This window comes from Toxorhynchites rutilus, chromosome 2 (genome assembly GCF_029784135.1).
Source record: "Toxorhynchites rutilus septentrionalis strain SRP chromosome 2, ASM2978413v1, whole genome shotgun sequence".
In the NCBI taxonomy this organism is placed as follows: domain Eukaryota; kingdom Metazoa; phylum Arthropoda; class Insecta; order Diptera; family Culicidae; genus Toxorhynchites; species Toxorhynchites rutilus.
Window position 1 is genome coordinate 151,225,807 of NC_073745.1, and position 17,917 is coordinate 151,243,723.

The following is a 17,917-nucleotide window of genomic DNA, read 5'->3' on the forward strand; positions in this document are numbered from 1 at the left end:
CAAACAGATCACAGGGCAAGCTAAATGAAATCGTTTAAAAATATTGTAGAAACTTTTTGATGATTAAAAAACTTCCAATTTAATCGTGATACCGTATTCACATTATCAAGTATAGCCATAACTCTGTCAGTGAAATCGCGACTGCTCTCAGAAGAGAAATTTTGAGCGAAGAAAAGTGGTAACACTGCAGTCGTGTAGTTCGATGCCCCCCTTCACTCTCACCAAGCCGAAACAAAAGCGTTCATCAGTCGAAATGAATTGGATAAATTAATTGGTGCGTACATCGTGAGTCATTTATTGACGCCCAGATTGAAGCGAATATGTTTGGAACGATGAAAAAAAAACTCCTAAAATGATTAAAAAATTATAGGAGGTTGTGTTCAAGACACGACCGCATTGTTGACGTAGAACTACGCTGCAGTCTAATCCAAGTCGCTTGTTTATAACTGCGGATATTATTTTATAACGCTACGAAAATTTTGTTTTGAAATTGTTTTTATTGTAGAATAATTTGACGATAAATGTTTGATAATTCATTATTGTGCTCGCAGAACAATACATGCGGGATAAGTGCAGCTGTCATTCATAGTGGAGAAAGAATGACATTTACTTTATTGGTGACGAATTAAACGAAATAAACTCTATCTGTTAATCTCAAAAACTTCGAGAAGAGTAGCACTGCTTCATTATGATCAAGATTAGCGCAAATACAATCCCAGTTGAAAGCAGTTTTGCGACTGGCGCGCGAGCCCACATAAATTGATAATTTAATATAACTTATTGAATAACTTGGTATTGCCCAAATAATTTTTGGTGCACAACCTTAACACCTTAACATCATAGAGACAGGTCAATGCATTGATGACAGAAAACAAACAATGTTAACTGCTTGGAAAAAGGCTGAATATTTTCCTCAGCAGAGATTCATTACCAATACCCTAGCGTAAATATTTCCTTCCCGCTATTTCCCCTCCATGTTTATATTTATCATTACAGCTGCATAATTTGCAACACCAAACAATCATCAATCATAGCCAGTGCGGTGAAAATTCAATCTCAATCGAAAAAAATTGACGAAAATGACAAAGAAAACCATTTGTCACCAAAGAAAGCATTGCTTGATCGTTTGAATTTGGCTAACTTTGTCAACTGAGATCCGAAAGGGTTCATTGTCAAACGAACGCTATTCCTTCTCATTTGAATGCGATGAACGCATTTGGCCGAACGAAAACAAATAATTCATTCTCACAATCTCGACTTTCCGCATTGAAGTATGATGTCGGTCATAATATATGCGGGGTATACACAGAGCAGGCGATGGGAGAGCATTCTATAACGTCCCTTGCTCATGTGTTAGCATCACACTCCCACAGTAATGCGAGGAGCGTAAGAATGAAAGAAATAGAAAAATCAAACTCGCCAGTTGTTCCTCTGTTTTTCTCAGAAAAGTGAGAAGAGATCCGTATGAGTGAAACATGTCCGTACATCAAAGTAGACAATGAGCCCACGATATTGGTGTGAAGAGAAGTGTTGTCAACTGATGGCTGATGGTATTTGTCGTTCGAATTCAAATGAATGAATTGATTATTTTCAGCACTGATCATAGCATAAAAATTGTTGCATCGTTACAGGGCCAATGCACACGGGAGCAGACACAAATGGGGTTCCAGCGTAGCGAAGATGCACTATTTTTACGTACGGGTTACAAAGCACACACGTACGCATACAAATATCCATAGAAAGGGTGTGTCACATCAAATTGCATCACGGAAAAAACGCTGTAGAAATTCGCCCAGTAGACCGATCCTTTTGAAAATTTTAGACAGTAAAATAAAAACTATTAAACAACTTTTGGCATTTTCTTTTTATTCATACTTCGAGCCCAAGCCCGTATGCTCGCACCTTCCTCTTTACCCCGTCCATAAGGTTCTGTACAACGTCAGGTTGTAGTTTTTTTTGAACAGAAATCCATTTTCTCTTGAAGTCTGCCTCCGATTTGACAACTTTTGGGTTCTTCCGGAGAGCCTGCTTCATAATCGCCCAATATTTCTCTATTGGGCGAAGCTCCGGCGCGTTGGGCGGGTTCATTTCCTTTGGCACGAAGGTGACCCCGTTGGCTTCGTACCACTCCAACACGTCCTTTGAATAGTGGCACGAAGCGAGATTCGGCCAGAAGATGGTCGGGCCCTCGTGCTGCTTCAATAGTGGTAGTAAGCGCTTCTGTAGGCACTCCTTAAGGTAAACCTGCCCGTTTACCGTGCCGGTCATCACGAAGGGGGCGCTCCGCTTTCCGCAAGAGCAGATCGCTTGCCACACCATGTACTGTTTGGCAAACTTGGGTAGTTTCTGCTTGCGAATCTCCTCCGGAACGCTGAATTTGTCCTCTGCGAAGAAGAACAACAGGCCCGGCAGCTGACGAAAGTCCGCTTTGACGTAGGTTTCGTCGTCCATTACCAGGCAATGCGGCTTCGTCAACATTTCGGTGTACAGCTTTCGGGCTCGCGTCTTCCCCACCATGTTTTGCCTTTCGTCGCGGTTAGGAGCCTTCTGAACCTTGTAAAGGGTGTGTCACATCAAATTGCATCACGGAAAAAACGCTGTAGAAATTTAATTTTTAGGAATTATATCTTCAGCTTTCGCTTATAATCAGATAAGAGTGTATAGAGGACGTTGGCCATGCTTCACTGTCTATTTTTCGTAAATTTGGAAAAATGTCGTTCGTCGCCCTCCCGCTGCTTGGACCGCTGGACGAATGAACTTGACAAATTCAGCTTATTGGCGACATCCCTGACCGAACTTCTCGGATCACGTCTAAACTGCTTAACTACGCGCTTGTGATCTTTTTCACTGACGGAGCATCCATTTTTGCAGTTCTTCACCTTCCGGTCGATGGTTAGACATTTTTCCAAATTTACGAAAAATTGACAGTGAAGCATGGCCAACGTGATCTATACACTCTTATCTGATTATAAGCGAAAGCTGAAGATATAATTCCTAAAAATTAAATTTCTACAGCGTTTTTTCCGTGATGCAATTTGATGTGACACGCCCTTTACGATGGCTTGAAGCAACTAAATATACACACACTTATCTCCGTTTTGCGCTCTTCTCAGCAGAAGTCCTTTCTGTTAATACTGCCAGTCTAGATTAGCTTAGCTGTCATCCTTTGTGGAGAGTTTTCACTGACAAAATTCCAGAACATTTATTTTCTTGGTGAGCTGACGATAGCCTAGCTTGATGGTTACCCATACAATTGTGTAGCTTAGAACTTTAATGCAATGTCGTCAGTCTGATGCAATGATTGCAATGCCAGAGACATAAGCGAGTGAGTAATTTGGTTGCGTCCACAGCTCAATCCGAAACGAAGACATGTGATGACGCAAAACAAGGAAGAACGAGCGATATTCATTGCTTTGAATACAGAACGATACTGAAAGTTTGCGTTCCTTCCTTGCTTGATACTTTAAACTTCTTCAGTTCATTCGTCTCTAACCTTCAAAAAGGCCATTGGAAAACATTACTTTATCCATAATATTACTTCTCCACTCCCATTGCCTTGAGAAAGGTATTCGATCCCTCGCCGTCCAGCTCGCCCAGCAACGATGTCGTTCAGTCGATTTCCTTACGAAGAATGAAAGTTTGCCTCATCAAAGGAAGGAAGGAAGGTTTTGTATTATAGAGACTTTAAACTTTTTCAGTTCATTCGTCTCTAGCCTTGAGAAAGGCCCTTGGAAAACTTTACTCTACTCCAGCACTACACCTCCACCCTCATTGCCTTGAGAAAGGCACTCGATCCCTCGACGTCCAGCTCGTCCAGCAACGATGTTGTCTAGTCGGTGTCCACGCAAGATGATGAATATTGCCTCAGCGAGATCCACTGTTTATACTCTAGGCAAATTTTTCCTCTTCGTTCTTCTTCTTTTCCTTCGTTCACGGAGACTTCACATCTTTCGATTTCCCCTTCGTTGCTCGTTATTGACAGTTCAGTTCGAGAAAGCACACAAATGGATAGAACAAATGTATGAGGAAATGGGAATGCTTCCAATTTTCATTTATTCAAACCATATACATACTATGGGATTATAATGTACAGCATATCAAACAAATCTTAGGGAATTTCCGATTCGTTTGGTATGTGAATCGAAATACGTTCGCGACAAAAATAGTTATTAACGTTAACTTTATTTCATAAAAACGTGACCTGTTTTCTGATTTAATGAAAGACGTAGTTCTACGTCAAAACAGAAAGAATTCCACCAGTACATCTACCCACAGTAAGATGAAAGTTTGTTCGTGAAATATTCCAAACATGAGAGGTTAAGCTTCAAAAAGATGTACATTTCATCTTCATGCGTTCTTTTTATGTACAAAAAATGTATGTTATTTGTAATGGAAAAAACGGCAATTACCTTTCGAGCAACCCAACATTAATATATTATACATTTGAACAACTCACTAAAATCTACTCTTTCTCTTTCCAGAGTCGATCAACAGCATCCAGACTGCAATCATCAATTCGATGACAATCTCCGCGGAACGAGCCACGTACGATTAACGATTCCGTTCGCACTGCTATCATATGGAAGTTCCGCAGCACAAGCGGTCCTGAACGCAAAGATACGAGATAATCTTCAAGAGCACAGAGCCAACCGAAAATTCTGGTCGTGCTTTTGATTCATCACCTGTCAAAACTGTGGAAGCACTAGTGGAGAAGCGGTGGAAGGTATGATGTTATGATATGAGCCGGCAAATCCGAGACGCGCATCCGCAGATCCGAGGATGAAGTTGAATTGTGTGCGGAAGTGAATGTTCTCCATATGAAGGTGTTTTTCCCAAGCGTTGAGCAATGAATCTCTAAGCTATCCTTGTGTGAAATTATATCCTCGAAGTGTGTTTTTTTTGTCTACTTTTGGAATGTACTCTGCACGTAGCGCGAGCAAAATGAGAACGAAGTGAGGAAAGTGCAGCAGAAGAAATTAATAATAAATTATATTTCATCCCCATCCGCACAGTCAGCACCTACTGTTGCTCATATAGTTTACGTAATGCTCTTACCAAGAGCTGCAGCTTCGTAGTTTTTTCCCCTCCGTGGTGGCGTGTTTTATTAAAGTGCAAATTACCAGCAAAGAAGTTGGATTAGACCGGAATATGCTTGCACTCAAGCTATCTCTCTCTTCGGCTGATTGGCCATGAAAAATGAGTGAAAATTAGCGAAAGTCGTAGGAAGTGTGAAGTGCGAAGAAGTGCAGTGAAGTTAGCTCAGGCCAACCGAACAGCAGCAGCAACGAACATGAAGCGCAAAGTTACGATCGTTTACCCCCCGGTGAGCATGTCTCATCGGTCCGGAAGCCGATGGGAGGCCACCACCAACGGATACGGTAGTCAAAACTATACGCCCACATCAACATCATCGTCATCGTCATGCTCATCATATTCATCTACGTCGAGTGCCTCGGAGAAACACACCCTCGCAGAAGATGCTCTGAACAACAACAGCAGCAACAGTATTAGCAACAGTATTAATCATGCCGGATGGTGCAACGGTGCAGTCCCTAGCCTAAATAACAGCAATCAGCATGATTCAGAAAAGTGCAATTTTAACAAAAATAGCTCAAATCATCTTTCCGGATGCGGCAGTGGTGGCTTGACCATTCCCTCCAGCAGTAGTACTAACGGTAGCGGTAGTGGAATTAGCAATAGTGGTAGGAAATGCCGCATCGGAAGGAGGGACGAAGAAGAGGTCGACTGGCGGGTGTATTTATTCGTTGGGCTGATTGCCGTGCTGTGCTATCTGAACGGTGTCCAGGGCGACTTTGTGCACGACGACATTCCGGCAATTACGGTGAACAAGGACGTGCTCGGATACAGCCCGATCTCGCAGGTGTTCCGGAACGACTTCTGGGGTACGCCGATGGCTGACCTCAGCAGCCATAAATCATACCGACCGCTGACGACGCTGACGTTCCGGTAAGTCTTGTGTGCACTGTGATTAATCTAATGCCAGGTCTCGAGAGGAATGGAGTGGGGTACAATTTATGAAAAGAAGACGGTTAAGAGTCATATGAATAATGTGAGCGAATTGAAAGGAGGCTGATCCTCAAATTGGGATAAATGAGATGCATTCTGCATATTGAGTATTCACTGTGAAACTCTTTTAATAGATGGTATTATTAATAATGAATATTTTATTCATGAATAGAATATTTTACATATTAGGCCCCGCATCGGTCTCTAGGGACTGACATTGAATTCTCCAACTTTTTCGAACCGGTTTCATTTCATTTTACTTTCTCCAGTACTTGCAGTACGTTCGGCAACCACGGTTATTGTGAACAGTACCATTAAGTCTTCCAATACTTATAATAGATAGTACAAGCGACGCTGCAAGCCTAGCAGCGTGTTTGTGTTTGTATTTGAAGCACATTCTTCCATCGTTTGCATACCAACCAAAAACCCATTCCTTCATCTGTCTCTTCAACTAGGAGCCTGGTACTACTTCGTGTGTGCCACAGTTCTGTCGCCTTATCCCGTTACATACCTCAAATTTTCTCTGTCTTCAATACCTTCAATTTTTCTATTACTTTTCATTTATCAGTTCAGTAATAATATAAAGTTGGGGAGATAGTAATCCGACAATTTTACTTAAATTTCAAATTCAATTCAAATTTATTATTACAATGATCCGAATTAAGTCAAATGTTTTATTCGATAACTTGTTGCAATTTGAAAGGACAGTCGATTTTCATAGGCCTTGCTTATCACGAAGGACTACGTCGAAAATAAAGGGATCTCAAATTCATATTATGCAAAATCGTTATTACGATATATGTTCAACTATATACCTTAGATGGGAAATTTATTCAGCCTTTTTTTTTGCTCAAATCACAAATAGTGAAGATCGTAAACCGAGTAAACAATTTAACCAATAATGTAGGTATTTACAACATGTTTGCACGCAACTCGGGCATTAGACTCCATGGTAAATATGGGCAAACCGTTCACGAACAATACCAAAGACGGTAATTCGCCATACGAACTGTGTTATTTGGGAGCGAATGATGTGCAACTGAACTGAATACATGTGGTAGGCAGATTGCGTTGGACGGAACGGATAAATATATGGGTAGTGGGCGCAAATTGGTCATTGGGGGGTAAATTGGTCACCTGCTTGTTTGGTAGTATGGCTATTGACTATAGATGCCGTATTGATAGTCACCTTATGTTTGAAGAATTTAATAAATTTTGAATCACCCTGTACTTCAGTGGAGCTGTCGCATGTCAAAATACAAATAAAAACAGAAATTACTCGCTCGATAGCCATTCGGCCATAGTTCTGTGCGCATGGTGTCTAAGAAATTTCTCGTGTAATTTAGTTTATTCAATCTAATATATTGGACAAATCATTAGTTTGGACGACTTTTCACATATTCTAGAAGAGGTGAACAGATATTTTTTTTAATCTCAGCGATTAATTAGCATAGAAATTATTTTGATGTTTGGGGGCAAAGTGGTCATAGGTGAATAACAACTTACAATGTTCTGTTTACTAAAGCCTTTTATGGCTTTGACCCTGGATAAATATGCCACTTAAACTAAACCAAGCCTCATTATGCGGAAAGATATGTATTTCTTATTACGTTTTGGTATACAAGAGAAAATTTAAATTGAGACTCTAGGTAAATAGGCCACGCTAATTTCATACGTGTACCTACTATATAAATATTATTTGAACAAATTTGGACGCATAAACGCAAAAAAACTATTCCATTTAGCTTGATATGCGCGGGTGACCATTTTGCCCCCACTAGGTGACCACTTTAACTCCAAGCAAAAAAAAAGTTCGGTTTTTCACCTTCCTTTCTAATGATAAAAAGTGTACTATTTTTAATTTTTATAGTAAAAGCCGTATGCTATCTTGAAGAACAATGAGTTGAACTATAATATTCTTCGAGAAACGGGAATTGAATCGGTATGTGGGCGTTGGAAATGGGCATATTCCTTAGGGTGACCACTATGCCCCCACTTCCCCTAACGGAAACGCTTTGAGAAGAGATTACCATATTGTCATTCACGAGCAAAATACATGTAACCCGTGGATTATTTTGTTAATGTATGTATAAAAAAAATTGTTGCTCTTTCAACATCGAGTAAAACGCGAGTATTCGGTCGAATCCTACTAAACATAGAATCAAGTTGAACTTTTGGGTAAACAAATTTTGAATTAGTGGCTCCACGAATTTTATGCGATTGAGCCTTGCAAATAAATGAATTGAAAAAAAACAGAAAAAAATCCGGAGGAAGCTGGAACAATTGAAAAAATTTGAAAACAAGAAATTTTCTAGTGGAAAAGCAAATTTAAAAAAATGTTTTTTTCGTTTCTTTGCCCCAATGAGGTACATATAGAGGTGGAGCAGTAGGCGAGTGTATCTGTATTGGCAAGCAAAATATCGTGTCGTAATTATTTGCATTCAATATGGAATGTATATGGATGAAACAAAACAATGTTGAAAGTACTCACGGTTGCATGATAATTTGAGCCAAAATTCTCATGAAATCATTCAACTGGTTGTTTCTTAACAGATGACAATTATATCGTGGCTTATTTCGATTATTCATGTGGTAAAAAGGTCCAGAGAGCAGTCGTGTGCGTAGTTCTCGAAAGCAGTAACATTTTCGGTGAAATTTTGATTAATCGGCGTTTATTATCTCACAACATACACACCGACACTCACAAACATCAACTTCATAACGGTAAAATAATGAAACTTCGTTTGTTTCAATGAACGTGGGGGAGTGAAAATGGCACATGGGAATATCACTTTTATCCGTCTTTTTCGACGTGATTTCACAAATATTCAGAGCACTATCACATTAGCTTCATATTCAGCGGGAGCTCTATAAAAAATTTACGTTTTTAATTGATAAATTACTTACTGAAAATAGCATTTTTACATGGATGCGGTGGGCAATCAAAGATAAACACAGCGGCTGACGTCTGCTATGTCGCTCGAAACTCGACCATCTTCATTGCCTTTTTTCCAGGGAATTGGCTTTGGCCTATGGAGTGTTTGTGTTATCATGACCATTACAGAAATGTATCCGATATTTTTATCGTTACGGATTTTTTTTCTCTCATTGAACTATTATTAAATATGATCTATGATAAAATCTAGGTTGACTCCCAACAGATTATATGTAAAATTGCGCGAATTATATTACAACATACAGCATTGTCGGATGGGAAACATATGTATACATGCAATTTGCAACTTTTGAAGATCAAGCACCTTTTCTTTTCCCATTAATTAACAAAAAATAATTCCCATAAAAATTCTAAAATATCATAACTTTCGGAGTACTGGACCGATTCCGATGATTAAAATATCAAATTAAAGACAATGAACTGGTTTCTCACTCGCAAAAAAAATGGTTTTTGATTTCATAATTATTGTTTGTATTTGTTTTTTACAGTTTGCATGGTCTCGGGTCGAAGGGCGCAAAAATCAGAAAGGCGTTATTTTGTTCTTGAGTTATAATTTTTCGAAATTATCCGATGAACCGAAAAATCAATTTTTCCCTTTTTTTTCACCACCAAAATTCATAACTTTTGAACTTCTGGATCGATTCAGATAATCGACACATCAAATTAAAGTCAATGAGCTATCCTTCTTTAGAAACAAAAACAATCGATAATTACAAAAAAAACTATTTTTTTCGCAAGTATTGTATTTTGTTCAGAGAAGACTAGTTAATTGGCTTCAATTTTATATGTTTATCATCGGTATCGGTCCAGTGGTTCAGATGTTATGCATTTTGAAAAAAAGTGTAACTGGATAATGGATGTACAGAAGGAATACTCTTACGCCTAAATAGTCCTATGTAAATGTACCATATGCAATGGTATAGAAGGGAATACTCTTACGCCGAAAAGTGGCAACTGTGTAATGTTCTATTCATAGATACGATAAACATGTGACATGTGCACGATTAAAATTCAGCTATGTTACAGCTAAATGCTAATGAGTCTAAAATAAACAAATGAGTTAAAAAAAAAAACAAAAATACTTGTCCAAAAATACTTGTCAAGATGGGTTACGGTTTTCCATTGGATGGCTCAAAACTCGTTGGTCGTTGTTGATGAACAAGCGGAACTGTGGCCTAGAAGCTCCCGCAGTCTGCAGACTTTTTCTCGTCCAACTATTACCGGCCGATGATATGTCTGCACTCTGCGGGGGCTCTTAGTGTATGAGCGCAGCAAAATTGAAACTAGTTGCCCACTGTCGCCGTTGCCACCGCTACGATCCTGCCACTCCTGTCACTGCTTCTGATACTCCTGTTGCTACTCCTGCCACTTCTGCCCCCGCTCCAGCAACTTCTGCCGCTGCTTCTGACACTTCCGCCGCTACATGCTAGAACGATGGCATTAGCACATCAGCTCTGCTTCGCGGTTAGAAAATGAATAATGTTTTCGAAAGAAACAGCCAAATTTATTTCATTCGACTAGCGGTAGATTTACAAGGGGAGCGACTTACAATACAATTCTTTGCTTGTATTCAAAATATATTCCGCTATTACTCTGGTTTCTCCTTTTGGTTGGACTCATTTTAGGAGCACAAATTGAACCAATCAAAAGAAGGCACATAGTTTTTTTTTCTCTATTATAGTGACTTTCAGCACATTTCGGCTGGTTCGTCACTTTTACTTCCATTTTTGGAAGAATGTCGGGAGTGAGAATTGAACTCGTGATCTCTGCGTGAGAGGTATGGATGTTACCACTACGCCAGATCGCCTCCACAAGGCACATAGTGCCGTTGGACAATGCTTGACATTTCGCAATTATTCAATTGCTTACTTCAAGGAAAATACAATGTTATTTATTGTGATAGCTGCGTAGAAATATCCCCTATCAATTAATATAAACATCTTCGCGATCTATTAAGAAATGCTGGAGTTAAAAGCTTTCGAAATCATTTGTTTTCTCCTACATGTTCAGTGCATGTATTTTCATTTTACTCTCTATAACTTCCGGTTAGACGTAGTTCTACGTCAAAGCAAAATAAAACATCTCTCTGATTTTTGAATATGTTTTGTAAAAAGATCTATGCTATCAAGACAAAAAAATTTAAAAAATATAGTGCCCTTTATGTCTAAACCATGTAAACTATACCTGAAGCAACTAAACCGTGTAAACAAACATATACATACAACAAATACAATCAATAGTTTTGAAAACAAAATCCAAATGTTTTTTTTTTTCGAAGAAGACTAATTGGCTCTAATTTGATATGTCGATCATTCTAATCGGTCCAGTAGCTCAAAAGTTATGAATTAAAAAAAAAATAATTTGGAAAAAATATTGATAGCGGTTTGGCATAGAATAGCTGTATGTGTCAAAATTTGTTAAATTGAACAAATCATTTCCAAATTTGTAAACAAACAGCTCAAGATCAAGATTGGATGAGTCGATTTTTACGTGATCGCGGGGAACTAAGCAAACTAAAAACATCAACATACGCCGAGCTGATGTTTCTGCTGAAACGAACGTCAATCTATAAATTCAGCCCTTCGACTACTTCAATTTGACAATGATTTTTTTCAGATTTCTCGTCAGCACACACTCATTAGTTGGCAGCGCATGTGGAGTGAAGATGAGTTCGGTCGTTGGTTACACACGATTATCCCTAAGGCCTCGACGAGTGCTTGGTTTAAGGGATTGAATGTAGGTCGTGATTTCATTCGCGTGATAACTCGGCTCATGTCCAATCACTACAACCTAAACGCGCATCTCTATCGCATTGGGCTCGCAGCAAACAATCTTTGTGATTGTGGCGATGGCTACCACGACATCGAGCATATTGTCTGGTCGTGTATCCGGTTCCATGCTGCTCGCTCTCAGCTCTCTAGAGCAAAAGGCAGACAATCGGATATCCCCGTCCGGTATATCTTAGGTAGCCGTGATCCTGATCTTCTGCTTCATCTATACCTGCTCCTCAGAAACGCCGATGTCAACGTTTAATGATGTTTCCTTCGTTGTGTCCCTGTTTCATATCCCTCCTATCCGATCTATAAACTTTTACTTAGTCGCGGCAATACATACACACACTCTTTACAGATACACGGGCCAAAGGTTGTACAGTCCACTGATGATTCAACAAGATTCAATTTTGACAATGCCTTCGGAAATTTATACAACCAAAGTTAATTTTGAGCACATGTTCTGGCATCCCGATTTATTACATTAAATGAGCTCCCCAATACATGTATATCATTTGTATAATATATATGCTAGAGCCAATATGAGGGAGCGAAACAGGAGACACAATTAAATGAAAGCATATGAAAGCTTTTCGTATAGTTTGCCAAATACACGGCCCAGACAGAGAAAGATATATTCTCGTTCATGTTCTTCTTTATCGTCTTAGAAAACACCTTCCAACTTCATTTTAAGATGAGTTGTAATATTATCACGCTTCTTTATAATATCGCTGGCAGCTATATGGATAGCGTGGTCGTGTAAAGTAACTTCGCATTCCAGCCGGCCTTGGTTTCGATCCCCATTGACGTCGTATGGACTTTTTTTTCACAACCCCAAATGAAAAGAGGAAAGAAAACAGAAAAAGATATCTGCTCGCATACATACAAACCATTGTGGAGGCGATCTGGCGTAGCGGTAACATCCATACCTCTCACGCTAAAGGTCACGAGTTCAATTCTCACTCCCGACATTCTTCGAATTGCTTGGGTATTCGAAGGGTCAAAATGTTCTGAAAGAGAAACGCTTCAATCTCTGAGGGTTGCTTCACGTGCTGCATACTGGGCGGTTCACTTCCGAAGCCGGTGTTGGTTAGTTTTAATAGTCACAAGTGTAATGCTGTGCTGCACACATTAAGGCGCAAGATGAATTATTAAAAAAAGAGAAGCCACATAGAAGCCATTTACTTGGCTAAGGAGTCTCTCTTGTTCCTTTCTTTTCATGTCCTATTCCTACCATCCTCCACCTTTCGTTTGCTACAACGTACCTCCACCTAACCTTGATCTGGTCTATACCATATATATATATATGATAATCTGTTGGCCTTAGGTCGGACGAGTACGGCGGATTCTCTAATACGTCAAACTCTAAATTGTGCCTTCGCTACTGTCTGCCTGTGTTCTATGCGGGAGCGCATTAACATGCAACAAAGGTATGGGTTTCCTAGCAGCAGACACATGGGATCTGCTTAACTTTTTGGCCACTATGTTAAGCTGATCCTAATAGCGGTATCGATCAACTGTCTCGCGTGCATTCAATAACTCCCAGTGGATCACGCCATGAAGATTCCAAAATACGCATAACATAACGGAAGAAACTTTTTTGAAATAGTTTCCGATGGCATACCACTCCTTATCCAGTGGAGTCCCCTGTATGGGACATAAGTCGAAATTTTTGATTCATCACTGGTTACCTGACTGGAAAGCAAGTTATCATGCTCGCTTCTCCCCAGCATAATGTGAGACAGCTCAACCCGTTTCTGTAATATCCTTGCATCTGCCCTAAATAGGTGATTGCCCATTCTGCGAGAAGCGTAACCAAGGGGATGAATAGTTCTAGTCATAATGGCAGCTGAACACCGATATCTTTTGGCCAAAGACCTCGTTGACTACCTTGAATTGTCCCTAACGTCATCATTGACCTGCTCAACATTTAAGATAACACGTGGGTGGCCTGACCACGACAAGTCCATGTAACTCCTACCTCTTCGGAACGTAACATACTACTTCCTGCATGTTTTGATATTATGAACTGGCCCAGAACAATTGCGAATGGTACGGACGGCTTTGTTCACCATATGTTCCAAGTTGAAGTGGAACATACGGACATTCTGTTAATGACATTGCCCTCAGAGGCTCAATTATCACCCTCATTTTCGATGATTCCAGTACAACCCGTGGTTCAGTAATTGAGATGATATGCCTCTACTGAGCTACTTGATTTATTAAAATCCCCTCGGCCATTCATCCCTCGACACGACATACCTTAGAGATGGGACTACTCACACACCTTTCCGGAGCTTGAGGCTATGTTTTGGCTCCAATATTCCTCATTTCCGGGCTTGCGACCGGCAATACAGTGTCTCAATGATTTCATGTCTCCAATCATCAATCGATGCCCTCCACAAGCTAAGGAAAGAATCTGATACGGGTTCGAAGCAGAACACATATGCTTAAACGGAGCAACTTCGCTCGTCATGCGTTGTCGCCATCGCTATCATACGCAGGCCACTCTGTAACCTATTGATGCCCGAGACCGTCATGCAGACTTAAGAGACTGAGCTCCGCCTTGCGTTCCACCATTCGGTGAGCGCATCGCATGCAGCATTTACGCAGGCTGCAAGACTGTGCTCCGCTTTTCTTCCAACATCCGTGACCACATTGGATGCACATATTATGCCCTAATTCGTACGAAACCACCAACGCACAGATGGGTAAAAATTTTAGCAACGCCCTGATATATTAGGCTGTCAAAAAAGTCCTGCGGTATTTTTTTTTTGAATTTTCATTTGTTCATAAAATTAGTTACAATCATCTGTTTTAAGTCAAATATGCGCCGTTTTGTTCGATGACTTGTTCCCAACGAGATGCCAACTTCATAATACCCCTGTTATAGAAGCTCGCTTCCTTATTGGCAAAAAACTCGGATAGCCAATTTTCATAGGCCTCTTTTGTGGCTAACTTCTGACTACCTAGCTCGTTCGCCATGGACAAAAACAGGTGGTAGTCACTTGGTGCAAGGTCCGGACTATACGGCGGATGCAAAAGAACCTCCCATCCGAGCTCCCGGAGCTTCTGGCGCGAAGCAGCTCATAATAGATTATTCCTTGATAATCCCACCAAACACGCAGCAGAACCTTCCTGGCCGTTAATGAGGGCCACCGTCTGAGCCGCTTCAGCGGGCTTCGACCACGACCGTTTGCGCTTCACGTTGTCGTAAGTGACCCACTTTTCATCGCCAGTCACCATCCGCTTCAGAAACGGGTCGATGTTGCGATGTTGCGATTCAGCAGCGATTCACATGCGTCGCAACGGTCAAAAATGTTTTTTTGCGTCAACGTGTGTGGCACCCATACATCGAGCTTCTTTGTGAATCCAAGCTTCTTCAAATGGTTAATAATGGTTTGATGACTTATTCCCAGCTCTTGGCCGATGCTACGGCTGCTACTATGCCGGTCTTTCTCGGCTAATTCAGCGATTTTGTCGCAATTTTCGACGACAGGCCTTCCGGAGCGTGGCGCATCTTCGACGACCTCTACACCAGAACGAAAACGTTGAAACGTTGTGCGGTGGAAATGGAAACTGTATCGGGTCCATAAACTGCACAGATTTTATTGGCAGCTTGAGATGCATTTTTGCGTTTGTCATAGTAGTACTGTAAAATATGTCGGATTTTCTCTTTATTTTGCTCCATATTTGCGACACTATAACTCACGAACGACTTAACCAAACAAAACATTGTCAAGGACTATATTATAACAAAAATACCTTTCCAACAAGCTATAGTATGACTCGATACAATGAATACAACTAGAACTACGCGCTTACAACGACACCTCGCGGAAATACCGCAGGACTTTTTTGACAGCCTAATATTATGAAATTTGTCGAAGTTGAAATTTGTACTGAGAAATTTTAGTTTAATGAATTTTGTATTTTTTGCAATCAAAAATATTCATAGCTGCTGTAGACAGCCGTGCTCGCAATTGAACATCTTCGGTTTGAATTCTCGGAAATGATGGAAAATTCAATTGTGACACGTATCGCCCGCATTCACTTCTCAGTCCCTCGTTACAATTTCACAACATTCACAGACAACTATTTTTGCTACACCGATAACAATCCTCCCGTCACCATTGCCAGAAGCATAATGTGAGAGATTTCAACGGAACAACATAAAGAGCATACCCATACCCATTCACATTAGGATCAGTGCGTAGAAAGCGACCGGCACTCCAAAGCTGCCATCTGTTTTTGTTATCGCTAGAAATCGGTACAATTTTTACTGAAATAACATTGATTGGGGATATTTATCATATTCCACGAAAACGCTCCACCCAGGTTCGAAATCTTGTTTTATTCTCCCGCTTATACTCGCTTATGTTGCTGACGAAAAACTCCAAGGGGAGCATCGCTTCCGATTGGGTGGGTAGCAAATCGAGCTGGGAATGGGGGCGGATTGATGCTGTCGAAGAAAAGAAAGATCAACACTTGATGCAAATAACAGCGGAATGATAGATGGATACAAACGGGGCTTACGGTCCCAAAGCGTTGTTCAACTTGTTCGTGGAAGTGACTTTGATGGAATGCGAATGTAGGGAATGTTTGAAATTTAGTATTTATATTGTTGTGTGATCCATTCTGCCTCCCTTTTTCCAGGCGATCCGGAAAGATTTTTTTTTTTTTGCAACACGTACACATGTGCGAGTTTAGGATTATACATACATGTAATCAATAACATCGAGGCTGTGTTGAAAAAAACAAAAATTCCAATTCAGTGGCATAACATAATGTGATTTTTTCGAACCATGGATTGAAAGCGTTTCAAACGGATGCGTCCACAATTGTTTACCCCCACAAATGGGTGTTCAATTGTACGAAGCTTCCTTCACTGTTTTTCCTACTTGTGTCAGACTGGAGAAGTATTAACAGTATACATGACAGAAGCAATCTGTGGCAGATGTGCTCTAGTGTGTGCTGAAGCGAGAATGGGGTTTGTCGCCCACTTCCGCTGAGTGTATTTGTATACATATTCGCTCCTCGTTGATGGTTTGGATGATAATGTTTGGTTCGGTACTTGGAAAAACAGTACAGGATTGTATCATCTCAAGATGTCGTGATCAAAAGTGGTACTAATTGCCTCCAGAAGGAAAGAAAAATAATTGAGGAACTATCAGAAGCGATCGAAAAAAGAATCTATTAAAGTGTGTTCTTATCGCTGTGCCATTACCGTATCGTCCGAATTGAATTCATCACAAGATGTTATCGCAAACACGAACGACAAACAAGACTTTTCCTCCGTTCTGTCAACGAAAAGAACAAATCGCACATCAGTTTCTCGTCAGACCAACTACCAAAAACGACATTGCCTCACTTCGGAGACCCCGAAGACGTTATAACTTTCGAAACGGAACCATACGGGACAGGAAAAGTTCACCGCTAGTAATTTATTGCTTCTGTGAAAACGAAACAAATGAGGAAATTTGCAAAACTGGATATTCGGAACGGGTCGGAAAACAAAAGCACAAAAGCCGTCGTCCTTCTCCTTCAGTGTTGGCATGTTGCGGTAATGAAAAATGCCGCCACACACAAACAGAACAAACAGAACACATCACCGGTTCTCGTCACAGGAACGGAGGAATTTCTAGTTTGTTGTTGCCTGGAGGACGATGAAGGCACGAACCTAGGGATACATGGAAGTTGATGGGAAAAACCAAAACAGTCCGCCGGTCGGTTCTATGCTTTTGTGGCGATGGTGGTTGGGATAGAAAATGCTTTAGGATTACACTCCCGCTTGGTGGGCCTTTTCGGAGGACTAGTTTCGGGTTTTTTTTCTACCAAGGATGCCAGGTGGTTCATGTCCCATTTCATTAGCCCCAATAAATTCTTTTCGCTTGTTTGGATGAGAAAAAGGTAGAAGGATCTGTGCTTAGGGACATGGTTCGAAGCTTGACGTGCGACTGTGATTATTTTTAATATTTTTTTTTGTTTATAGTTTTCAAGTAATTGTTCTAAAATCTGTAAATTTCACCCTTCAATGAATTTTGAGAGTTAAGGTAAAAAGGTTAATACACGTAAACAAAAACATCTATATACAGGTCGGACTCGATTATATATAGGCGACCTTTTTTTTTCAACAATTATATTCAAATCCTATACATAATCG

General features: G+C 40.4%; 1 protein-coding gene across 1 annotated transcript in view; it reads left to right on the plus strand.

Annotated features, from left to right (window-relative positions):
• The window catches only part of LOC129770874 (protein O-mannosyl-transferase TMTC1-like), a 585,978-nt gene that overhangs the window by 344,096 nt on the left and 223,965 nt on the right, over positions 1–17,917 (plus strand). The window contains exon 2 of the mRNA XM_055774024.1: positions 4,482–5,967. Within this exon, the coding sequence (XP_055629999.1) occupies positions 5,291–5,967 (677 nt within the window). The 5' untranslated portion in view covers positions 4,482–5,290. The remainder of the gene's footprint in view (positions 1–4,481; positions 5,968–17,917) is intronic.